We start from the raw sequence: 27103 nt of genomic DNA, 5'->3' as shown, positions 1-27103 counted from the left end.
AATGATCACAAAAGAGGAAATACACTGATCCTCTTTCTCGGATGGCGGTTGATTTATTTTGAACAATATAATACTGTGTTAGAATTGACACGTTTTTAGTACTGAACCTAGACAGTGAATCTCAGATCGTTGAGCTCAGATGTGAAGTGTGTCACAAGTATCATAAAGATGTTACTGTAAAGTACATGATAGTGTTAAAGCTTACTATTAATGAGTTCTTTCTTTCTTTAAAAATATAATGGAATCAAGGTTAATATGTCAGTACAATTCCCATACATTTGCTTTCTGCAATGCTTCACTGGGAGATAATGAATGGGTTGGAATGACAATTAATAATTCATCTGGCTCATGTGAACATACTTGGATATGCACTCCCCACGTGCACCGAGGGTGGCAAAAGTTTAAGAAATACGAGCTTAGACAATTAATTGCATAGACTTAGAAATGTTAAGATGAACTATTTTTAGGCCTACCTTAATGTGCTTAATTTAAATGTGTGAGTAGTCACCAGTGTCTAATAAATGGGGCAAGACAACACTTCCTGAGCAATCAAATTCTAAACACTGAGAAATTCACCTCCTAGTCCAGGTCAGATGGATTCTAAACATGCCACTTTCAACTGGATTTAAAGGAGAGCCACAGAGCAGTGAGTATTTGTGACACGACTTTTAACCCCTCTCATCTCCCAACATAGCTCCTCCTTCTCTTAGGCATAGCAAACTGCTAAGAAAAAACTGTACGAAGAAGAAGGTCATAATGAGATTTTACTATGGACCTTCCTTAATAGACGATCAATCCTATTCAACTCAGATCCTCATAATCCCAAGCACCCAGGACATATCTCATCCTCTTGAGTCTTTGCCGTATTTATACGTGTAGGTTCCCCAGTCCGATCCTAATTCACATTTGTTCCAAGCTCTTTCATTCTACCCCTTGGAACTCTCTCTGTGTCATTAACAAATTCTCCTATCTCCTTAATTACCTTGCTGAATGTTTTGTTTCCTTTTTAACTCTAATTGAAATTTGGCTGTATCTTGAAGGACACTATTCTCCTGTGGCTCTCTCAAATGGGGGTAATTTTTCTTTCACATCCCACAACATACAAGCCTGGAAGTGTCATCCTTGTTGCTTAAAGCTATTTATAGGGTAAGTAGCTTCTCTACCACCTCCCTAAAAATCCCAGCTTCCTGAGTAGATGCAAGTGAATTATACCACCTGCTTCCTGAATTCATCTGCTGTTGCCTCCCAGGCACTGCATTTCATTAAATGATGTATCACTGCTGATCCTGAAATGCTTTGTTTCTACCTCTGTCATCCTTCTTGGATGTTTCAATGTCCATATTGATAATCCCTCAAAGCTCCTGAGAGGCCTTGATCTCCTTAGTTCTGCTGTTCTTTTTCATTGACCACATCCAGTCCATGGCCGTACCTGGACGCCGTCATCTCCAATAGCTGTACCACCTGGAAACATCTTCATTTCAAGCATTCCACTCCTTGCCTGCAGAATCCTGTCTTCACAGCCTTGTTCCGCCACCTCTTCTGCTCCAACAGTACTTCACCTCCTTCTCCCGAAGGTCCCCGATCCCTTAATTCTACACATTTTCTCAGCCATCCCTCCTCTCCTATCCTAGGTCCCATTTCACCCAGGTTAGAGGACATGGGCACCCCTGTAATCCTTTAATCATTCCCTTGCTGACATCTTCAGCTCCTTTGGCCCCCTCTCCAACATTCTCACCTGGCAAAACCTCCGCCCTGATTAAACCCTGCTCTGTGCCTATCCTGTGCCCGCACTGATTTGGTCAAGGTATTCCCTGTAAATTTATGACCATACAATACAGTGGGCTCCTATGCGGTGCAGCAATTACACTATATTCTTGTCATTATTTTGCTCTTCCACTCTCCAAGACACTCATCTCACACCTCTCCCCGCCTCACATCTCCAGCCCACCCCAGCCTCTCCTCAATCCCAGCCAGTCTCTACGATCGCCCTTCTTACTCTGAAACATTATCAGAAGTTGCAGAGAAAAATGGACATCTTAATCTTGACCAGAAAACCAAGGCTTCAAGACATTATTCACCTTTGGTGACAATGGGAAATAAATTATATAAGGCTATTTGATATCAATCATCATGTGAATATGTAATATAGAACATGAATATGTAATATGCAAAATGTGAATTTGTAATCAGTAGGTATAAATAAATTACATACAAATAGACAGTATTTAGCTTTTAAATGTATGCATTAATAAACTGATATATAGTATATAAATAATATATATAATTATTATTTGTTACTACAAAGGTAAATTTCATTAATGTATTCTGTATATATTTATGAACAAAACAAAAGCCTTTAAGAGGAACAAAGTGTACGAATTATTTTGAATATACCAATTCAGTTTGATTCTCAAGCATTATAAAGAGTTTAGGGAAAAAAAGTCCCTAATAAGGGTCTCTCGGTTCGAAGGATTTACAGTTTTCATATTGTTGAACAAAGGGGTGATCGAGTGAAGCAGGATTCAGCAAACTACAGCCTATGAGTCAAACCTGTCCAGCCATCTGTTTTTGTAAATATAATCTTATTGGAACATAGCCGTGTTTATTCATTTACACGTTGTCTACAGTTGCTGCATTTTTGCTATCATGGCAGAGTTGAAAAGTTGCAACTAAGACGGTATGGTTCCCAAAGCTGAAAATATTCTCTTTCTGACCCTTTACAGAGAAAGTTTGCTGCCCACCCTGATATTGATTATGGAGACTTCTTTACATGATTAAAATTCTTTCTAATCAGATTTTTTTCACTACAGATGAGAGGGAGAGGTGAGGCAAAGTAACAGATATTTTGAAAGGTAAAACAACAATGTCTTCTTAAGTAACAAAAGTAACTCAAGCACAACAGAATTGCAATGGAAGGAGGCCTTGAGTAATTCAAGCAGTTGCTGCAGCCTTTATTTTGGCCTCGTCCTCCTTGTCATCACCACTGCAAACCTAAGGAAACAGCACTGAAAATGACTCAAGCCCATGCACGGAAGTATTAGTCAGCTTGGGCTGCCATAACAAAATACCTGAGTGACCGAAACAACAAAAATTTCATTTTCTCCCACTTCTGGAAGCTAGATACCTGAGTTCAGGTTGTCAGCATGGTTAGGTTCCAGTGAGAGCTCCCTTCCTCTTGTCTTGGCTTGAAGACAGCTGTCTTCTCCCTGTGTCCTCACCTGGAAGGTCCCTCTGTCTTCCTCTTCTTATATAAACCATCAATCCTAATGGATGAAGACTCAACCCTTATGACCTCATTTAACCTCTAACACCTCCTAATTATCTCTTAATTACCTTCTATCTCCAAATACCGTCACAAGGAGAATTAAATCTTCAACATATGACTTTGGGGGAGATCCAATCCAGTCCATATATTAGGTATAAGAAATTACGATCTGGGGTATACCCAATTTCTGCCACAGACATGGAGTATTGGTTTTGTCCACTAGAGAAATTTAGCTCATCAAGTTTCATGCCATTTACCAGCTGGCTTTATTAATATTAATAAAAATTGACAGGATATATCTCAGTGTACTTAAGATGCTAAATGATCCTAAACATTATCAACCTACCAATTATTTTACAGCTTACTGAATATTTTTCAGTCTGTAAAACAGAAAGAATTGCTAAACAATTTAAAAGCTAAAACCATCCTATTTTATACTACTGAAGACACACTCTAGGTCATTCGTGAATTATTTCCCATATGAAGATAGAACCCACAAGGAAAAAAGTAAAGCTAATAAAGAATAAATCTAAGTTATAAACCATTTAAATTCCTCCAACTGAAAAATGGCATTTGGGACTCACCCTCTCTTTCAAAATTACTCTTTCAAAAGCCTCTGAAATGCCCTAAAGGCTTCATTTACAGGTACCATATTAGATTTGCTCTGTTTGTGCATTACAACCTCCCTTATAGGTAAGGTTTACTTTTACACTTCCGTCTGTTTAACATTTCAAAGTCCATAAGCAGCAGCATCAAAATTCTCAAAGACACGAATGAAAGACTTTAAGGCTAAAACATGGCCTACTAGTCCGATTTCCATTTGAAATCTCTCAAGAAGTTTTGGTCTCAATCCTAGATCCCCCCAGTGTCACGGCAGATAAAGTCATAATTTTAAAACTTTTTAAAATACTGATGTATGATGATAATTCATTGTCAAATCATTACATCAGTTTATATTAGCTAGAAATTTTTTTCTAAAGTTCTTTTTACTTGTAACAATCTCTGAAAATCCATCCAAGTTGAATTTTCTATAGATGCTGAGGACCTTTCTCGTATATTTGACAAGAAAGTCAACAAAGTAAATATGCCTCACTCAGGTTACAATAGCGCGTCTGCTTCTCACCTTACCAAATTATAGGTAGATATTCCATGGTTTACAACAAGGATGTGTATTGCCCTTTATTATCTGATAAGATCAAAAACTTTAATGCCAAAGGCAAAGGGATGACCTGATTGACAACTTAGAACTCTTAAATCTTAGACATGATATCAATCAGTAAGTAATCACTGCAAATCTTTAAAGTGGAAACATCTGAAAAGTACTGAACTGGATAAGGAACACTGTCACAATGACATTGGAACAAAGAAAAGAAAAAAAAACGTATTTCGATTCTTTCTCTCTTATAGAGCATTTTGCCTTAATTGACTTTTAGATGGTTAACCTTGATTTACATAACCATCCCTCAGTCTCAGTTTCTTGAAAGGAAGCTATTTGGAAAAACCTTCTGATCTCAGTAGAAGCTATTTCAGCTCTAAAGTTTACAGCAATCGTCACCTTTCTTCTAAAACTGCCTGATCGGCAGTGCTCCTGTCAGCAGCGATCCCCAGCCTGGACTTTAATGAAATGGTCCTCCCTTTCTCTAGGGCTCTGGGTTACTATTCGGCTATAATTAATTCCAGATTGACCAACGGCCAGTGGGGGAAGCAACTCACTCTCAGAAGGGGATTATCACAACCATTATTTTGTTCTAAATACAGCTGCTCTGTCTAGAAAATACAAATCATCTTGCTGTGTCAATTTCAAATGACCAAGGGAAAGAGAATGAGGCATAAAAAGACTGTTCCCTTTCATTGTAGCTGCACAGAAAACGTGAGACTCCTGGGTGGGGTTGGGGGGAAGAAAGCTCATAGTTTTTCAAGCTTGTCACAATTTTCTAAACTGTAGTTGAGAGGAACAGACATAAACCTTCATTTGAAGTCCTACTGTTAAGTGATAAACTCTGTTTATCCTCCTTTCAAAATATTTAGACTCTGCCCACTTCTCACCCCCTCCACTGCTATGACCCTGGTCCAATACAGCATTATTTCTCGGATTAACGTAACAGCTTCTCTCTGCTTTGGGCTTGGCTCACCTTCCCCCGACAGTCTGTTCGTCATGAGGCAGCCAATGTGATCCCTTAAAAATGTAAGTCGATCCAGATTATGTCTGCTTTGGACTGAATTATATCCTCTCAAAGTCATAAGGTGAAGCCCTCTCTCGATGTGATGGTTTTTGGAGATGGGGCTTTTAGGGCAGAGGCAATCAGGTTTAGGAGAAGTCAAAAGGATGGAACCCTCATGACGAGATTAGTCTTCTCCTAAGAATTAAACACCAGAGAGCTTGCTCTGTCTCTCTGTCATGTGAAAACACAGCAAGAAGTTGGATGTCCTGCTGCAAACCAGGAAGAGAGCTTCCACCAGAACCCAACCATTCTGGCATCCTGATCTCGGACTTCCAGCCTCCAGGACTGTGAGAAAATTAATTTCTGTTGTTCAAGCCACCCAGTCAATGGTATTTTGTTATGGCAGCTCGAGCCACTAAAGCAATGCCTCTGCTCAAAGTAAAAGTGCGTGTCATTCAATGGCTAACCAACAAGGGTCCTTCCCACCTGGGACAGTCACCTCTCAGCCTACTCTCAGTCTTACTCCCTCTGCTCCAGGCACACTGGTCTCCTTGCCATTTCTTCAACAGTCAAACACCCTTTCCCTTAGGGTCCCTACACTCTTTCAGACAGCAAGGCATTCCCTTTCCATCCATCCTGTTGAAAACTGCAACCCCTCCCCTCTACCAACACTTCTGACATTTGCTTCTCTATTTTATTTTCTCTAGAGCAGTTACCACTTTCTAATATTATATATTCATCTCATTAAGTATATTGGCCTCTCTCCTCTATTAAAATATAAGCCCAATGAGGATGGGGGTTGTTGTCTCTTTGTTTACCTGCTGATTCTTCAGTACCTGATGGAACAGTATCTAGTATGTAGTAGATATTCAACAATGTTGCCAAATCCATGAGTGAATGTTGTTTTCACTTCAGAAGAACCACAAAAGGAAAAAGAGCTGATAGACTGCTAGATACTTACTTCATTTTCAGATTGCAAAATCTTCCCCGGTGCAAAGCATAGCCTCCTAAGAGCCTCAGCCTAGGATTGCCATGGTAATAAACCAGAAGCCCAATACTTCTAGGTATCAACTCACCCACCTTCAACAACTTCCTTGACATAAATCTTAAGGAGAAAGTGACTGCAATTTAGCTAATCTGCCACTTCTTCCACTTGTATTTACCAAGAAAGAGTTTCCTTAATAGTTTAAATGAACATCATCATCATTTCTTTGTTTACTCTGTTAAAAAGAAATCAATTTTATTTCATTCACAAAGTAGCCAAAGTTTTGCTTTTCTTCACGTTCTCACGTGGTGAAGACGGTTAAGAGGAAGAAGTTGGAGATTTCTCATTCATCCAACTGTCATTTATTGAGCACCCACACTGGGCCACGCACTGTTCTAGGCAGAGAGAATAGAGCAGTAAACAAACAGACAAAAATGTCTGTTTTCATAAAACATTTACATTTGGTGAAGGAGGAAGGGTAGCTTGGAGACAGATAATAAATAAAACAAGACATAAATAAAAAACATGTTAGGGGAGATAATAAAAACTGCTGTGGAGAAAAGTAAATCAGGGAAGAGAGATGGGAAGTGATCTGCAAGGCTGCAATTTAAGTCGGGGGATCAAAGAAGAACTCAGTGGAAAAGGTGATATTTCAGCCATGCATATATCTGAAGGAAAGGTGTTCTGCGCTGAGGGAGGAATGAGTACAGATTCCAAGGCTAGAGCATGCTTAGTATGTTGGAGAAAAAACAAGGAAGGTACTATCACTACAAAGAAAGAGTGAGTAGGAGAGAAGGTTAGAGTAGTAGTAAGTGGCCAGATCTTCAAGGGTCTTGGAGGCCAAAGGGAGAATTCTCAATTCTACTCTATTACCAATGGGAAGGCACTGGGAAGTCTGAGCAGGAGAGCCATATCACCAGATAAGTCCAATATCGTTCCCAAGAACTTGGTAAATTCACATATCTCATGTTCTCATAGCACTTCAGCTTCACATTTCAATGAGTTGGAACTCTTGACCAAGGCAAGAAACCATGATGACTGAATTAAGAGTAGTAGCTATGGAAATGGTGAGAAGTGATCAGACTCCAATAATACTTAGAACGTGGAATCAAAAGAATTCATTGATGGCTTGGATGTGTAACACAAGGGGAAAAAAGACTGTAAGTCCAAGGATTTTTTTACCTAGCCAAATTTTGATGAGATGAAGCTCACCTTTACTGAGATAAAGAAGACTATGGAGGAAGCTAGACAGTCGTTTAAGATCTGGAGATAAATTTGAACATGGTAATTCAAGATATTCATCAGGCATCCAAGTGTAGACATCAAATAGCCAGCAGAACATAGACGTTTGGAGATGAAGAGCGAGAACCAGGCTGGAGCTGTATATTTGGTCATCCAGCATCAACAGATGGGATTCAAAGCCATGAGGCTGAATGAGGTCACCACCAGTGTAGGCAGCAAAGAGGAAAGATCCAAAACCAAAGTCCCAGGGCACTCCAGTGTTAAGCAGCTAGAGACAGGAAGAAGAGGAAAAATTCGACTTGGAAAGAATGGCTGAGGATACGCTGGAGAAAAACAAATCCCCAAAACAGGAAAATACATTGCCTTGAAAGACAAGTGAAAAATGTGTTTCAAGGAGCTGGAGAGAACAACTGAGTCAGAGGCTGCTGACAGCTCAGGATGAAGACTGAGAATTGACCATTCGATTTAGCAACGTGGGAGTGTTGTCGAACTTGACAAGAGAAGTTTTAGTATAGAGTTGGGGCAAAAGCCTGATGGAGAGTGCACTCAAGAGACAAAGGAAAGCGAGAAACTGGAGTCAGTGGAGATGGACAACCCTTTCAAGCAATTTAGCTGTAAAATAAAGGAGAGAAATGGTGTAGTGGCTGGAGTGAGTGTGCATGTGTGTGGCTAGATTGAGAGGAACAGCACCAGATTTTTAATGCTGATGGGGAAAGACTCAACAAAGAGGGACAATTGAAGATCCAGGAAAGAGAAGAGAGAATTGTTGGCAGGATGTCCTTGAGCAGGTGAGAGAGGATGGGACCAGGTGCACCAAAGGAGGAGGTGCCCATTACTGAACCAACACCACTTGACCCATAATAACAGAAAAGAAGGGAGGAGGGGATAGCTCAAGCGGTAGCGTGCATGCTTAGCATGCCTGACATTCTGGGTTCAATCCCTAGTACCTCCTCAAGAGACAAGTAAATATAATTACCTCCCACCAAAATAAAATAATTAAATAACACAATAACAAATAAATAAAGTATGTTTTTTTTAAAGAAAAGAAAACAGAGCATGCTGCACGAGGTTTACGCAATGACTGCGTAGGAAAACGTTGAAAGTAGTCATTTCCAAGCTTAATGGCCAAGTTGCAAGGGCCAAATACTTCTGTTGGAGTATGTAAAACAATGCCTTGGAGGCCCCTATAAACAAGCCCTAATTAAGTTAAGCACTTTCTAAAATCATGCTTATTTTCAAGATAAACAATCTTTCACAAAACCCTGATTGAATTAGTGAAAATATACTTGGCATAAATTCAAAGTTTTGAAGCTATGAAATTCCTAAAACCAGAGAAGGAGGGAGGAGGAGGGTAAACAAATTGAACATGTAACAATATTGGCAAGCTATCTAAATAATGAAAAATAATCTCCTCAACTAGATTGTAAGCTTCCAGGGGAAGAGGCCATTTAATATCCATTGCTGAGTACAATGTACATAGTAACTACTCAATAAATGCTTGTTGAATTAATTAGTTAATCCACTTCTATAGCTGGTTTGTGCTGCATTAAATTCTCCACTCAATGTACTTGTGGTTTGCTAGTTTATAGCAGTAATAATCTCATGCATCATTCCCACTAAAATGCACTGTTTTCATTGATTTCTTTCTTCTTTACTGTTCTGTTTGTTTATTTCCTTTTTTTGCATTAGTAATTAAGTACCATAAATATTGAGCATCACATATATGTTTGCTTGTTAGTACAATCTTGGAAGTGTATAGTGTGTAATAGCTGCAAAACAGCCTAACAAGAACAGTTAAATGGCCGTATTATAGACTAATTAACGAAGGGGGAAAAAATGCCTTGTTAAATTGTGTTAAAATAATTGTTAAATATTGAAGTAACTGTGTCCATTTTAATAGGATTTTGTGTTGTTTCAGCACAAATGGTTGTCAGAGCGGAGGTTAGGAACATATAAAGAATATTTTCTATTAAAAGATGATAACTGCCATTTGGGTTGATGAGGAAATCACCACACAAAGGCTTTTTCAGAAATAAATTACCTTCATAAAATTGGCAGGCTATATTTATTTGATGCCAAAGAGGGGGACAAGGAGAGTCATTTGAAGAAACTTGTATCTGTATAGTACCTGATAAACTAGATGGCAAAGAACTGCCTCATCTGATTCCCTAAAAACACACTAGGAATGTTAACCCACAGAGATCCGTATGTTAGTCTCCACCAAGAAACCATATCATTAAATAGCTCCAGTGTACATTGAAATTATTTAGGAATTTGGGTTGAAGGAAACATCTTGGGAGTGAACAGACATTATACATAACTAGACTAGACCATATAAAAAGCTCCTAGAGATTTTATTTTAAAAGGCAGTATTACTTGAGGCCATCAACAAAAAATATATGTAGTGTTCAATATTTACCTAATCGAAAGGTAAGAAAAGTCATAATTTTAAAAAGATTAAGCCTAAAAAAGTAATTCAAGTATGAGATGCATAATTAAGATAGGAATAGTATTAATATGATTACCACCTCAAATTAAAAACAACAAATACTACTTTAAAAAAGATACACAACCATAGAAAGTGGAATGTATAGCAGTCAGTACAAATATTTTATGAAGAAAAAGACTCCAAAGCTTTACTACTTGGAAACAGCAAATCATCATCACCATCATCATCGCCATCTCCACCATCACCTCCATCATCATCATCATCATCTCTATCATCATGTCCATCATCATCATCATCATCATCATCACATCCATCATCACCATCATCATCTCCATCATCATCATTTCTATCATCATCATCATCTCCATTATCATCAACACTATAAAGAAAAGGACATATCTGTTATAGCTTAAATAATACTCAATCACTCAAGCTAGCCTCTCTTATTCATAAACTTCCATAGGGTAATTTATTCCATAGTTTATCTATTCCATTATGGAAAAATAAATAGAGTCCATCAACATGATACATAGAGCCCAAGGTATCCATGGCTTTCCCAACTACACAATTCTCAGAATAACTTCTCCCCTTTCTTCTCTACCTCTGATTAAATTTGTTTCTTTTTTCAGGACACAAGTAAAGATAAGGCTTCTTTTTATGTGCATTTCATGCCTACAGCCTTGTGGAATGATCCCACCTTCTTAACATGGAACTATGTCTTTGCCCTACAAAATGTTGGTGCTTGATTATACTCTGCATTGCGTGAGTCTCTAATCCATTCATTCCTGAAAATGCCATATCTTGGCATGGCATTTCACAACCTCCTTGAAGCCAGAATTTCTTGGTACAAAATACCTCTGCTCCTTCTACAATCACAGCACTGTGCCAGGGAGGTAATAAATTCTTCATAAAAGCACAGTGTCCTGAAAAGAAGCAATTAAGCAAACTCCTTTACCAAACATCGATTTACATATCATAAAGTAGCAGCAAAAGAAAACTGAAAACCATAGCCATAATTAATTGAAATCTAAACGGGATGAATGACAAAATATTCCAGTATACATCTGAGTCACTTTATCAGCCAACTAACTGACGTATAAAAAAAAAAACTCTCATGAAAAAAACATGTAAAATGGTCAAATATATCTTCTGATTGGTGAGATTATGAGTTATAAGGTCACGTGCTTCTTTATTTCTTTTAACAAATTTTCTATAAGGACCACATGCTACTTTTTAACAACAAAATGAAATTAACAAAAATAGAAACCAGATTACCTAGTTTATCAAGGTGACCCATATTTTGGTCTCTGAATTCTCAAAATTTCTGGAATCTGTTTCACCAGAATCTCAAGACTCTGGAGCCAGAGAGCCTGGGCTTGAATTTATAAATCTACTAACTCCCGCTGTGGGATCAGAGTACTTACTTAGTCACTTAGTGCCTAAATTTCCTCACCTGGAAAATGAGAAAATAACAGCACTGCCTCAAAAGGCTGTGATAAAGATTAAATGGGTTAGAACGTACGAAGCCCTTAAGAGTGACCCACATTTAGTAAACACAAACCCGTTTGTTTTTTGTGGTTGCGGCCAATACGTTTTAAAGATAAAGAGGAAAGATAATTCTTCGTATGTCTACAACAACCTTCCTTTAAAGTAAACATCCATGCCGCAGAGAATTCCCACGAAAACAGGGCATGTGGCTTGCTGTACTGTATCACACAGACTCTACACCTATGTCAAGGAAGAGAAAATCTCTACAAACCTCATCCTAATAGTTGCAATTACCTAACAGAGAGCTTTTTAAAGCAAATCCTTACACAGCATATACCGGCTGACTGTTTGGACTTTACAGTGGTAAAGGAACATCCTCGGACAACAAGGAGAATCAATTATTGTCCCAACAGCGAGCATCAGAATTCCTCCTAGGGAACCACTGTGATGATGCACTGGGAGTGGAAACTCAAATCCTTAGAGATGAGCTAGCGTTGAGAAGACACCACAGCAGAGGAAGGGAAACTATCTAGCATTAGAAATGAAAACGAACTTGGGAAGAGAGAAGATACGACTGAGTTATGATGGAAGAGCAACACTCAATATTACATTTGAAGTGTTTGTTTTGTTTTTTTTTTTTTGCAATGTAATGCCCTGACATTCACACATGCGCACATCTCCCCTCACCAGTAAAGCCAGGTTGACTGACGGAGAGCTTTCTTATCCACGCGTTTCAATTTTGGGTTTTCTAATGCAAATCAAAGAAAGAGACAAGTTCCACACCCTCCCTTGACATGGTCTGGGACAGGGACAGACATGTGAGGAAAGGATGCGATCCACTCACAGAAAGTTTTTATCAAGAGATGAGCATTATTAGAACACAAATATTTCTCCATCCACCATTCCCAGAACCCTTCCCAGGGGAAACTTTCAGAAATACTGATCTGTGATCTATACTCACTGTCTCTCATTTCTGTATCCTCTCCCCAATCCACCCCCTTGTACTCCTGAACACACCCATCAGGACTTTGACCTGAAACTGCTCTTGCCAAGGTCACGCGTGACCTTCGCACGGTAGACTCAATAAATAATCAATTCTCAGTCCTCATCTAACTTGACTTACCACTTAGCATCTAGTTTTCTGTGAAATACTTTATATACTCGATGCCTGGAACTCCCCATATACGTATTTCTTTAATCAGTTACTTCTTCTCAGTAGCCTTTACTAGCTCCTAATTTCCCCAACCTCTAAACATTGGATCAGCCCCTCTTTGATCCCATTCCATCTGCTCTCACAAGCTTGGTGATCTCATCCAGCCTCACAGCTTTCTACATCATGATACGCTGGCAGACATATATCTCTAACTGGATTACTCAACCAAACTCCCTATTTATAAATTCAGCTGTCCACTTGAATTTCTCAAGGACATCAAACTGCCACCTAAATGTTTAATAGACACATCAGTCTTTAAAATTACCTCTTTCCACAATCTTTCTGTCTCAGTAAATGGCAATTCCATCCTTCTCGTTCTTAAACCCAAAACCTTGGGGTCACCGCTGGTACCTCTCTTTCTCCCACATCCCGTTCATCAACAAATTCGTTGTCTCTACTTTCGGCGTTTATCTAGAATTGGACCACTTCTGACTACTTCTCTTTTAACATCCCAGTCCAAGCAGTTGTCAAATTTTGCCTGAATTTTGTCATAGCCTCTTCAGTGGTCTTCATGCCTCTGTCTTTTCCCCCTACACCAGGGTCTCTCATTCTCAGCATTATTGATGTTTGGGGCAAGATAATTCTTTGTTGTGGGAAGCTGTCGTGTGCATTGTTGGATGGGTAGCAGCATCCCTGGCCTCTACCCACTAAATGCCAGCAGCACACAATCCACCAGTCCCCTTGAACTGTGAAAGCAAAAATATCTCCAGATATTGCCAAGTGCTTCCGAGGGACAAAATCATCCCTCAGTGGAGAACCATTGCCCTACAGTGTATCCAACCAAGTCATAAGAATGTCCCTTTTATAACAGAAGCCAGATTACATAATACCCCTGCTCAAAATTAACCAACAGATTTCCATCTCGCTCAGAAAAAAGCAAAAGTCAGAGTCCTACGACAGGCTGCTGGCCCTGCATGATCCGTCAGCCACCCATTCCTCCTTGACCTCATCTCCTATTTCCCACCCCTTTACTCACCCTGCTCCAGTCATCCTTGCCTCTTTGCCGTTCCTCAAATACGCCAGCAAAGCTGCCATGTCACAGTGTTCCCTCTGCCTAGGGTCCTCGTCCCATGACATCCACTTGGCTTACTCTTCACTCCCTTAAGTTCTTTGCTCAAAAGTCAACTTCCCAACAAAGCTTTCCATACTCACCCATTTAAAAAACTCACCCTTTCTCCCATGGCCCATCTGCTCCCCACACTTCCTGACCCTTCAGGCTAGCTTTTTCTTTAACGGCACTGATCTCCATCTGACAATGCGACTCATATCCCTAATTGCTTAAACACTTGTCTCTACCTAATAGAATGTTAAGCCCCAGGTGGGAAGTGATTTTTTGCCTTTTTTTAATTTGGTGCTGCATCCCAATCACATAGAAAAGTGCATCTGTGAGGTATTCAATAAATGCTCATGGAATAAATAAGGGGAAGAAGGAGGGAGGGAGGAAGAGAGGAAAGGAGGAAGGAAGGGAGGAGGGGCGGGAGGGAGGGAGGAAGGGTAGAATAAGGGTCTTGGAAACCATCTCAGATCTGAAACATCAAGGCAGATACAGCTGATTTCTGGGACATATCTACATTCATCATTTACAAAGACTGAGTTAGTTTCCATAGAATTCATTTAAAATATAATCTGTAATGTACAATAAAAAGTAAGGATTTGTCAAAATGCTTCCGTGCTTTGGAATTTGATGTTGGGAGCATTTAGAAAGCATGCTTATAAATCCCTTAGCATATAGATCTGAATATCTAAAGGCATATTAAACAAGTTGAGCTTAAAGAGAAATTTTACAAAGTGCAGGGGCCGTGGTAACTCCCCTAGCTATATAAAAAGCAGTGCCTGGGGGTAAGCCACATCTTTCAGTTACATCCGCCGTAAGGCAACTTAACAAGCAATAGTACCAGTGAACAAAGTCCTTTTCTACAGATGAAACCCTGCACAGCTCAATGGCGAGTGAAAGAGAGGAACAGAGATGCTTCCTGCTGCAAGCTGACAGTTACACGGAACCCCCGGAAATTATAGATTGAGTTCCTCTACTAATTGCTGGTCTGAAGGGGACAAAGATCCACATTTTATTTCTCTTGCTGAATGTGCAGGATAAGCACGCGTGAATTTTACATTAGGGTCAAGCTGGGAAGTTCCCAGCCTGCTCTACCTGCAGAAGAGAACAGTGCCACCTCCCATGCAAATGAGGTCAGGTCTTCCTTTCTGCCTTGGGTGCCTACCAGGGAGATTTCAGTGCAACCAATTCTAATAGGGAAGCTGATATAGAGGGAAAAAAAGAAGACTTCACAAAACAAAACAAAAGACGAGTCCCATTTGAAATAAAGTTTTGTTTAGAAATTTGAAATAAAATCTTATATTCTAAGAGCACATGTCTCAAGAAGACCTCAGAATTTTGTAATATCATTCATTAAAACTGTATACTGCATCCACTGATAACAATATCAACTATTCTACTTTCTGAATCGCTGACTATAAGACCAATAAAGCTACACATCAGGCAAGTACTTTACTGAAACAGGCCCATCTCCAGAGAGGAGAACTTGTGTTTCAAATGCTAATACTTCTGATCAGGAAAGCACTTTGTTTTTGTCAGTAAGCAATAACTTACAAGGATGCAGATCAAAAATGCTCTTGGGAAGGACAATGGATGGGGAAGGAGGGTGGGAAACAAAAAAACTGTTGTGATATAATATTTCAAAACAGGTTTTATTTGTTTATTTGGTGGGGGGAGGTCATTAGGATTACTTTTTTTTTTTTAATGGAGGTACTGGGAATTGAACCTAGGACCTCGTGCATGCTAAGCATGCACTCTACCACTGAGCTATACTCTCTCCCCAAACAGATTTTCTGAGAAGAAAAAATAATTTCAGCATTTCTAGTAGGTATATATACCCTTTCTCACCTCCTGGAAAGTCACAGTTCACTCCCTGCAAAGGCAGCAGTTTCATTCAAATTCATATAACAAAATTCACTCATTTATTCATTCAACAAATAATTATTGAACCTATTAGCTTCATAAAAGGAAGCAATGTGAACATATTTATGGCGAACACAATCTCCATCGTGCCGTTTTCTTTCTTTCTTGTTTTCATTCTATTTACTCTAACTGTGTGCTCAAAAGATGACTGTACAAAAAGCATCTCAGGGACAACCAATACACTCGGGTCGGACATCTGAGAATTAGGAACCAGAAACTAATCAGTGTTAGTATAAAATATTGAATTGTTCTGAGTGTCATCAAGACCTAGCTTGCAATCCCAACTCCTTCTCTCACTGATCGTTCTGAGTAAATGGAAGACCCTTAGGTCTCAACTTCCTTACGTGGAAAACGTTCTCACAGCACCCGCCCACATAGCAGTTGTCAAGATTAAATGAGATGTTGGCAAGCACCCCTGCACAGTAGTTATTCAACAAATTACAGCTATCTAGGTTATCTCTGGGACATCTTAAACTTACATAATGCCTTTTCTAATTTCTATGAGCACTTTTTGGCAAGACTTCAGAAGCACTCAATTTTATTTTACCTCTTCAGAAGAAACGATTCTTAGTACTCAACTTCTCTAAAAATACAACCCTTGGAACTTCCATGCTTCTGGATGTCTCAAATAAATGCATAAAAAAGAAATTCCACATTCGAGGAGCCCTTCCAATAAAGTAACCAAGAAAAGTCTTACCTAGTTTTGGCAAGGAATAGGGCACTTTAAAGTAGTCTTCGTAAAATTCGATCAGTCTCTTCGTTATATGGAGGGCGTAGTCCCCGGAACCTCTTCTGATAGCGTCAGGCCTTGCGTATAATCGCACCTAATTAAAAATATATATGAAAGTTACTGTAGCCTTTTGATATTCGAATTTTATCTTCCCTGCATATATGAATCTACACAAATCACTTCTAACACTATGAAAATTAAATGGCATTCTCGTTCAGGTACCAAAGCATTCAGGGGCTGAAAGAATCAACCTTAAACAATTGAAGTAACCACGTTGAGCAACTCACCATTTCCTAGCTTTACAAGATGACACAGAGAAGATTTATACACCTTGCATCAAAATAAATATTCGAAGTTATCACTTGCATGTGCTTGCTAGAGATAGGAAGAAACAGTGGAATAGTATAATGGTTCCCAGACTATGCTGAAAGCAGGCAGGATACGGCGGCTCGGCAGGAGAGGAAATTCATGGTTTGTTAAAATTACATTGCATCAAGCTTTGGAAGTATGAACAGGCTGAACAAAAATATAATTCATGCTTCTTTTCTTTGGAACCAACTATCCAACTACCCTTACTCCCAATATGCAAAGTAGGAATAGGTAAATTTTCATGTACATCAGTGATTGCCACTTTGGAGGGCTGTCTCCAACTGCTCTTGGCTCCAAACCAGCTGAAGTAATTCACAGTTCTAACACAATCTGGATATTTAATATTGATTTTCAAATCAAGCATTGTATATTATCTAGTCCTTGGCCAGAAAGGAGCCTGAGGCAAATGACATAAAACTGAACAAAACCAACAATTGTACAGAAAAGGTTAAAATGAGATTAGCTTTCCTAAAGCTTTCATAAAGCTATCCAGCATCTTTCTTTCCAAAGGCTAAATCTATTTTTCACAGATGTGGTCCCTAATCCTCATATCAATTCTGTAAATAAGAAATATGTATTTTGTGGAGCAGCAGAGAATACTGCAGCCTGGGAATTGGGTTTCAGTCCGGCTCTGCCACTAACCAAGCTGGGTAATATTGAACAAATAACTTAAACTCTTTGGGTCTCCAATGTTCTTGTTCATAAAATGAAGGTGTTGGCCACCAGCTGGTTGCTAAAGTGCTTTTCAGCTCTAAAATGCATTATTTCCAATCCCAATTTACAGATAAAGGAGTTCATGTTCTTTTCAAATCACTGAAAAAAAAAATGGTTTACTCAGTATGTGGAATTGGATATTTATATTCAACAAGAAGACAAAAGAAAGACAAACTCAATCATATAAAATTTGATTATGCAATTAATTCTTTATTACCCTTGCTTAAAGAAAGAGAACAGAGATGTGTATAATCAAAAAGAGTACAAAGTCAAGGAAAATACATTCTGACTTTATGTTAGAAAGAGCGGTAATTCAATGAGATATTTACTAGACTCAATACCAATTATTTACTGAAATTGTGTAATGACTTCCCACGTGACAACCAAATGAAATATCAAAGATAGTTCACAGTCATCTACAGTTTTGGTTGGCAGTGGTATAAAACCAAAAACTATCAGGAGAATCCCTGCAACAGCAGACCCTAACGCTCTCAGAGAGATGGTGCTTATGACCCCCAACCCCTGACATCAACTGCTTGTACAACATGCAATGTCTTAAGTTCCCCAAAAGCAGACCCCGAGGAAAGCATGAGTATACAGGTGATTTATTAAGGAAGTGTTCTCAAGGAGAAACCCACAAGGGGGCAAGGGAAGCAATATAACGGAGCGTATAAGGCCAAACGAGGGTGTAATTTCAAGTGAAGTTCCGGCCTCCGCCTGATCCTACTGGGAGCTCTAGAGTGTAAATTGCACTCGTGAGTTTCCGCTACGTTGAGGCAAGAGAGCTAGACTTCCAGACTCCTGCATCTCAGTCATTGGATACTGGTTACCAAGGGGCAGGCATTAAATCTCAGGCACTTCTTGTTCCTGGAGCATCTGGATGATGCAGCTCCAGTGGCCCAAAGGTAATCCTTTGGTGCAGAGGTTGAGTATGAGCTGTTAGAAGCAAGACAGTAAGAACTGGGGGATAAGCACAGGAAACAGGAAAGGAGATCTGGTCCTGCACCAAGAGCATACACCACAGACAAGAATCATTCATTCACACGTTTGTTCATTCAGCAAATATTTATTTGGCATCTGCTTTGCACCAGGGTCTGGACTAAGCATTTCTAACTTCAAGACAAAGAAGATGTGTTCTCTAACCAAAGGTGGTCCAAAGCATTATTGGGAACAAAAAACAATGATGATCTAATCCCCACTCAAAATGTTGGATAATAATAACAGATAATGATACATGCCACATGAATGATAAACTGTTAAGTGCCAAATGGATACTGAGAAGAATGGAGAGTTTTCTGAAGATTCACAGTGAAGTAAATCGTAAGTTCACATTAAAACCGTAGCCAGGACCATTGCAAAATAACGCAGCAAAAGGTCACTGATTTTACTCCTGGGAGACACCATGGATATTAGGGGGAACACAGCCATTCCTATCAATCAGCTCTACCAGTTAGTCAAGCTGTCTGGAGGCCCAGACAAGAAAAGCATGATTAAATCAATCTGTTTGCCAAGATTTGATGGAAATGATCCAATCTGAGTGAGAAGATAAAATGCACACATGCTTAGTACAGTGTCTTCATTTGTTCATTCAAACATTTATTGCACGCCTGCTGGGTGCCAGGCATTGTACTACAGCATAGAGCGAGAACAATAAAAATCTCCACCACACAATAAACAAAACATTTACTCTTACTGCTCTTAAGAGGTTCACAATATGTGGGGAAATAAACAAATAAATCAATAGCAAAATACAATATGAGAAATGTAACTGCATTCTGCCTTCCCTCCCATTACAAATGATGAACTCCTGTAATACGATGGAATGAACTCCCATTACAAAGGACTGAGCTCCTATCTAAGGCCAAACTCCATGTTCTATCTACCCCTCCTCCCTTTTCAAAGACATTATTCTCAAAATTCAACATGTAAGTTGACATGCAAAGCAGAACACTTTCAGAATGAAACGGAGCCCTTAACACCCTGAAACAATAGATGTAAGTAGGGTGGTTGCCAATTTATTCTCCCTGTCTCTAGTCTCTCTTGAATTCACTGCAACAAGGCTTCCATTCCCACTGCTCTACCAAAACTGCTCTCATCAACATCACTAATGGCCCCAGGATGCCAAATCCAACTGTCAGCTCCCAGCCCTCAACGTGTGTAATCTATCCACAGAGCTTGACACAGTTGATCGTTTCTCCTCCAAATACTGTCTTCACTTGGCTTCAGTCTTACTTTCCTTCCATCTGGTTGACCACTCCTTCTCAGTCTCCTGCATGATTCATCCTCCTCCTACCCTCATCTCTCTCACTTCTTTTAAACTGGAGGGTCCCTCACTTTAGCTGGAGAGAACCACGTTCCAGTCCATGGACATCTTCATTTCTCTGTCTACACTCAGTGACTTGGGGATAACATCTAGTCTCACGGTTCCAAATATTAAGATGCTGAAGAGCTACTCCATAATTCCAGACTTCCAACTGCCCACTGGACATCTCCAGTTGGATATCTAGTAGTCATCTCAAACTTAACATATCTGAAGCCAAACACCCAATCTCTCTCTCTCTCTCTCTCTCTCTCTCTCTCTCTCTCTCTCTCTCTCTTTCTCTCTCTCTCTCTCTCACACAGACACACGCACACACACACACAATCTGCTCCTCCTGAAATCTTTCTATCTGGCTTCCCAAGACCAATATCTCAACACCATCCTTGTTTCCCCTCCATCTCTCACGCTGACCTGTTCAATTGGGCATCTACTTTAAGAACATATCCAGAATCCAATCACTTCTCACAGCCCCACCACCATCACCCTGCTTCCGAGCTTCCTTCATTTCTTGCCTGGACAAGTCCTCTAATCTCCTGCTAATGCCTTGTCCCTCACTCTGTTCAGTCTGCTCGCTACCCAGCAACCACAATGTTCCTATTAAAATGAATGTCAACTCCCATATCACTCTTCTCTTCCTCCCCCAGTGGCTTTCCAACTCATTTACAGTAAAAGCCCACGTTTTCACAAGGGCTCCCAAGTCCCTATAAAAATCTAGTCCCTTTTACTTCTCTGGTCTCATTTCCTACCATTTTGTTCCACCTTAACCTTACTCCACTTTTACACTGGCTTCCTTGACATTCCTCAGACATGCAAGAGAGATTCTCCCATCACAGCTTTTGAGATTTCCCCTAGACATCCCCACAGCTCATTCCCTCTCTTCCTTCAGATACTCTTCCAAATATCTGTTCTTTCTGAGAAGTCTTCTCTCCCACTCCAGGATTCTCCATTCTCCTTCCTTGCTTTATTGTTTCCCATTACATTTATCACCATTTATCAAAAGATATGCTTCACATACTCATTTTGTTTCTTGCTGCCCTTTTTCCAAGAATGTAAGTTGCATGAGGGCAAAGATTTTTATCAATTAGTTTTTGTAGGTCAAAATATTTTGTTAAATTTGCCCCTCCAGTACCTGGTACATAGTAGGCAGTCAATAAACCTTTGATGAATAAATAAGTGAAAAAGTGAATTCCATAGGTATGTAAATATTCAATGGAAGTCTATACAGGGACTTTTTGATGAAAATGTGGGATTCTCAGGGGAGGAGATATTTCAGCTAAATTTTGGAGGATAAGCTGGATGTAGTAAGCTACCAAGTGGAGGAGGATATCCCAGACCAAGGAAACATTATGTCCTAAGGCAACAGTGATAACCAAATGATAAGTGATTTTAAATGGACCAGTAAATAATAGGACTTAATTATGATACTGGTGGTAATTCATGAAGGGCTATTAAGCCAGAAAAGTGATAAATTTACTTCTGCGTTTAAGAAGGATGATGTGATTGACCTCTACCAGGTGAACTGAGATACAAGTGGTCACTTGTTAAGACATCTACAGAAAGACAAAGTTAGAAAAATGAGGAGATAGAGAGTGATAGGTGAACCTGGAGAAGTAGAGAAACTTCAAACCAAATTAAACAAGGGCTTGCAAACCAAAATGTAGAATATTAATTTACTGCCATGGGCATAGACAAGTCAAAGATTTTAAACCACAGAATGACATAATCAGAATTACGTTTTAACTGATGACATAAGCTACAGAGCAGATGACAGATTAAGAGGGATTAGAAATAAATAAAAGGAAATGAGTTAGATTATTGTAGTGAAAGATGGTGTGGTTTGGACTAGAGAGATGGCAGCAGGGATGCAGAGAAATGGATAGATTTATTCAGCTGATCCTAACATCCTGTTGAACAAGTCCCTTACTTACTAGGTAACACCAATTGTCGTCCCAGTCTCACTTAAGAACAATCATTGACCTTATCTGTCTCTGTCTCACTCCAATGCCCAGTTGAAACAAGTGAGACCAGCTAAAGGATGGGGGCAAAAGTCCAAAATATTTCACAAACTGTATAATTCCTGTGTGTTTAAACAAGAGTTGGCTGTGCAATACTTCATTTTATACTTTGGGGAAAAAAAAAAACCACAGCTGTTATTCTTCTTTTAGGGTGACCAGGTTCTGCTTAATCATAACATGGAAACCAAATCTTCATAAACAGAGTTATCACTCAAAAGCAATGAAATATAATTTTATTACACCTGCTCATTTGCTTTTCTGACATGCCACGATAAGAGCCCAGCTCTGAAAATGTAAATTGCTAACCAGGCTTTATCTCTCCCTCTGCATAGCTTCTTCCTACAACCAATATAGACCAAACTGCCCATTAAGTCCAGTGGAAAGGATATTACACTAGGAAGTAGCACACGGGGACGTGCGACTCAGCACTGTCACCAAGTACTGTCAACTTGTGAGAGTTAGTTCACTTCTCTGGGCCTCAGCACAAAGTTCCCTCCAGGGGCAAGAGTTTATCATTATCTACACACCATATTATCCCTGAGAGATTGGTGCTTCCTCCTCATTTGTCTAAATTAGTCTCATCTAGTCACTATTTATTTTGAGAAGAAAATAGCGAAAAGGTTTTTGGGTCTTTTGGTATCTCTACCTAGTTTTACTCTTTGACGTTTTTCACTTCCCTTGAAAGTACCTACCAACTGCTCCGCTGTCATTCTCCATCCTTTACTCTTGACTGTTCCTCTTTTTCCCCCTGAATTGCCCATGATCTTGGTCCTGATTAGAAAGACTAGCCAGCCAATATGAAATAGAAGCTGGCTTTGGAAAAACATTCTTATGCCCCTGCCCTTGTGGTAATACACAGTAGCAATGAACTAAGGCTTAGGAGCTACATAATTTTGGTCCCACAGGAAGCCTAAATGCCCCAAATTGATGTTCCTAGGGGTGTCTGTTTGACCCAGTAGCCTTTACTCTGTAGTTTCATGAACCCTCTATACTTAAAGTATGTTTGTTGCATCTTTTTATAGGATTTTAAGTACAGCTGACCCTTGGACAACATGGGTTTGAACTGCACAGGTCCACTTACGTGCAGATTTCTTCTCAGTAAATGCACTGGAAAAAATTTTGGAGATTCGTGACAATTTGAAAAAACTTGCAGATGAACCACATAGTCTAGAAATACCCAAAAAAATTAATAGAGGGTTAGGTATGTCATGAATGCATAAAATACATGTAGATATACATAAAACATACAAAATATGTGTTGATCGTCCGCTTATGTTATCAGTAAGGCTTCCGGGTCAACAGTGGGCTATTAGTAGTTAAGTTTGGGGAAATCAAAAGTTATACATGGATTCTCAACTGTGCAAAGGGTCCGCTCCCACCTCCCAGCCGCCTTACTGTTCAAGGGTCAACTGTATTTTCATCACAGAAGGAGAACAATACTAAGGCAGACATCATCAACCCCAATAGGCATCTCTCTTTCTCATAATGACAGGAATGGAGATTAAATTTCAACAATTCTGAGAGCTGAGAGTGGCTTCTCAGAGGACAGGTGACGAGCAATCCTGAGACCACATCTGCACCTGTGGGGAGAAAGCGCCAAGAAAGAGCCGTCTGTGCTCACACGGGTGCGAGAGGTGGCACTGGTGTCAGACATTTGCCACTATTAGGACAGAATATTCTTTGGAAAGGAGTCATAATGGAAGGAAACTTCAGATAAATTGAAATTGACTTTGCCTCTGATAGCCGTGCAATTTAGAAGAAGAACATCAAAGACCATTTAATGATTTCATCAATGGTCTATTTATTTAGTTAGTTACTAGTTAATGAGCATCTATTAATGGTCATGTACTGAATGTCCAAAGGTAAGCAAAAGCGACATGGTCTCCTCTTGCAAGAAGCTTGCAGTCCAGTGGGGAGATACAGCAACTAAGTCTTACTGAGAAAATCAATGTGGACGCAATTTACAATGGCTCTTCAAAGAAGTCCTCTCCAAAGAGATGAAGATTCATCGGAACAGGGACAGAGCACCTTGCAAGTAAAGAGCAGCAAGCAATTATTCAAATTCTTCCATACAATGTTCCACCGTTTACCATTTCATTGCAGTAAAGATTTCAAGGGACAGGGGAAAACATAAATACAAATGTAATATAATGCAAATAAGGAAGCACATGTAATTGTCAGAAATATTACACAATTTTATACTAAGTAATTTTGGAGACTTCCTTCAAATAATTTAAAATACTTCACAGATTTTCTTATTTATCATTATAAAATACTTGTAGACTCAGGGTGGGGTTAGCAGTGAATTCTGATTTTGTAGATGAAGAATTTGAAAAGGTTTTCTATAGTCACTGAGTCATTATAAAGGACAATAGAGCTAAATCTCTCTAAAGCCTTTCTTTCAGACTATTTTACTTATTCATTGTGTTAAAAAATGAATCATGGTAGTTACTATATGATTATGTGAAATGGTGTATAGTTACACTATACAGCAATGAAAAAGGAAAAAAACCATTTACAACAGTAGTGCACCAGTTAAATAAAGACTTGAATAACATTTTCTGATTTGGCGTTTATTATTTGGTAAATTAAGTTAAACAAACCTTCTGGCTTGCCAGCGTTGTTCTCTGAGAAAATTTCACACTGCAAGGGCACATTAAGAACTTTGGAAGACACAGAAATTATTTCATGGCTTTAAAATTTCACTCTACTAACAATAACAAATTTACTTTTCTACTCAACTAACTGAAAATATCAGTCCTTTTCTTTAATAACTGAAAAACAATGATGTGTTGTCACTAAACTCTCCACCACTAAAGATGAATTAATTCGCCTGCATGAATATAATTTGATTTGGGTTCTTCATACAAACCAGTAAAACAGAACAAGTGAGGGAGAAGGGAGCAGGTGCCTTTGGCACTAAGTAGAAGACAAATATATGGATACAAAGAGGAAAGGATGTTGTAAACAAGAAACTGAAAACCCGGGAGTATTAGTCTTATTTAAAATTCGGAAAGTAACTTTTCTTTGCTAAGAAAAAGGAAAATAAATGCACACAAAACTCAGACAGAAACAAGGAACCAGAATCCAGATGCACGAGCAGTAAGTATGAGCCAATAAACACAAAGAGGAGGCTGCAAGGGGGCGGGGAAGGAGCTGGCTTAGCTGGAGCAGGTGGGGCAGATCCAGGAGGCAGAACTTCGGAAGGGCCTTGACCTCACAAGTGAAGAGCCTGGGTGTGCTGCTTTGAGAAACTGAGAGCCACTTCTGAGTCGGAAGCAGGGTAACACGATTGAAAACCACACAGGGAGATGATTTACGATGTATTGAGACAGAGTGGCTAGTGGGCAGAAAAGCATACTATTGCAAGTGAAAAACTAGTTCTGCAGCTTTTATAGGGAGAACAGCCAGTAATAGGCAATCTCCATCACTGCAGTCAAAGAACCCACTCTGAGAAGGAGGAGAATTTAGAACTGGGAAGGTGTGGGTAGCTCAATCCCAGTCCTACGAGGGAGGCACATGGGGACAGCCAAACCACAACTACCTCCAAACCTACCATGCTGACAAACACACGCTGCAGAAACAAACACCAGAGCCCCTCCACGAGTCTCCCCCCTTGGAATTCATGCCACAGAGCCACAGGATAGCTTTTCTGAGAACAGTTACTTAAACACCTTTCATGGGACCTAAATTCCACATCGCATCAAATATTTTTATAAGGAGAATCCAGAGTACAGTCACTGATAAAGATGCTCTTATGATTTGTCTCCACTTGCATTTTCCCTCTTCCCCTTGCATAGAATTTTACTAAGGATTCGTGAAAAAAGCCCTTCTGAGAATTCTGAGACAGGCTGGCTACACACCATGGGGTTTCTTTGGGACCCAGGGGCCTTTATTCTATGAGTTCATAGTCTCTCTACATTTAAAGTGCTCTGGTCTCATCTTTCTATAGGTCTTTACATTCTTTAAGCATTGGGTCCAACTTTTCAGTTTCTGTTTTTACTCCTTCCTGTGTCTAACACAGTACCTTTCACCCAACAGGGACCAACGGCGTGTTGCTGCCTCCCATAAACTGGCCATAAACTTTGAAGGTCCTTGTCCACTGGAGTCCTAAAAATGCTGTTATAATAGATTGGTTACATCTTACAACTGCATTTTGCTTCAGGCAAAGAAATTAGCACTGTGGCAACCCATACGTTCTCTTCTTGTAAATCTCTTCACATTTATTCCCTAAGCACAGTATTTACTAGTTCACTATGGAGCTTACAAGTGCAACTCACTTCAAGGTAAGGGCAGGGCTCTGCCATGTTCACACTGCCGTGGTCCCATCTTTCTAATATAGATGTGGTGGTCTGAAGGATGGCCCCCTGAGATACCGTGTCCTAATCCTTAAGACTGTGAATGTTACCCAAAGGGACTTCGCGGCTGTGATTAAATCAAGAATTTTGAGATGAGGGCATGATCCTGGATCATTCAGGTGGGCCCTGAATGTTACCACAGATGTCCTACGAACAGGGAGGCAGGAGGAGTTTTGACTACAGGAAAGGAATGAGAATGACAGAAGCAGAGAGAAACTGGAAGATGCAAAAAGGCGGAGAAAAAGCCCATAAACCACCAAATGCTAGAAGTGGTTGGAAGCTGGAAAGGCACGGACCAGATCACTCCCGGGCCTTCAGAGGGAACCAGCTTTGCTAACACCTTGACTTTAACCCTGTAAAACTCATTTTAAACTTCTAACCTCTAGAACAGTAAGAGAATAAATCTGTGTTGTCTTAAGTCACTAAGTTTCTGGTAATTTATTACAGCAGCAATAGGAGAGTAATGTAACTTTCTTATCTTCACGCCAGTTAGTATACCGCTTTGTGCTAGATTTTCCACTTCTTGGCAGAGCAGATTTTGTTATTTCTCTTTGTATCTTTCTGTTGTAGACGTAATTATTTACAGCTTTCAAACTGCCAATGTTGGCACACCCATTTTATTTGCATATATTATTACGAAACACACGACACATTATTGCATATAATCGGTAGACAGACAAAAAAGTGAAATGATTGAGTAAAAGTTAGCATCACCAACAGCAATTTTTTTTTCCAAGTGTTGTCTCATTACGTTTTGCATCAGAGTCACCTGGAGTAACTGTTTAAAATTCAGATTCCTGGGTCTACACACTGCAG

The 27103-nt window shown here is 39.6% G+C and overlaps 1 protein-coding gene across 1 annotated transcript in view; it reads right to left on the bottom strand.

Moving 5' to 3' along the window:
- TRHDE (thyrotropin releasing hormone degrading enzyme) overlaps window positions 1–27103 on the bottom strand; it is a 330639-nt gene that overhangs the window by 211082 nt on the left and 92454 nt on the right. The window contains exon 3 of the mRNA XM_010988214.3: window positions 16479–16605. Coding sequence (XP_010986516.3) covers window positions 16479–16605 — 127 coding nt within the window. The remainder of the gene's footprint in view (window positions 1–16478; window positions 16606–27103) is intronic.

This window comes from Camelus dromedarius, chromosome 11 (assembly GCF_036321535.1).
Source record: "Camelus dromedarius isolate mCamDro1 chromosome 11, mCamDro1.pat, whole genome shotgun sequence".
In the NCBI taxonomy this organism is placed as follows: Eukaryota; Metazoa; Chordata; class Mammalia; order Artiodactyla; family Camelidae; genus Camelus; species Camelus dromedarius.
This window is presented reverse-complemented; position numbering and strand designations above follow the sequence as displayed.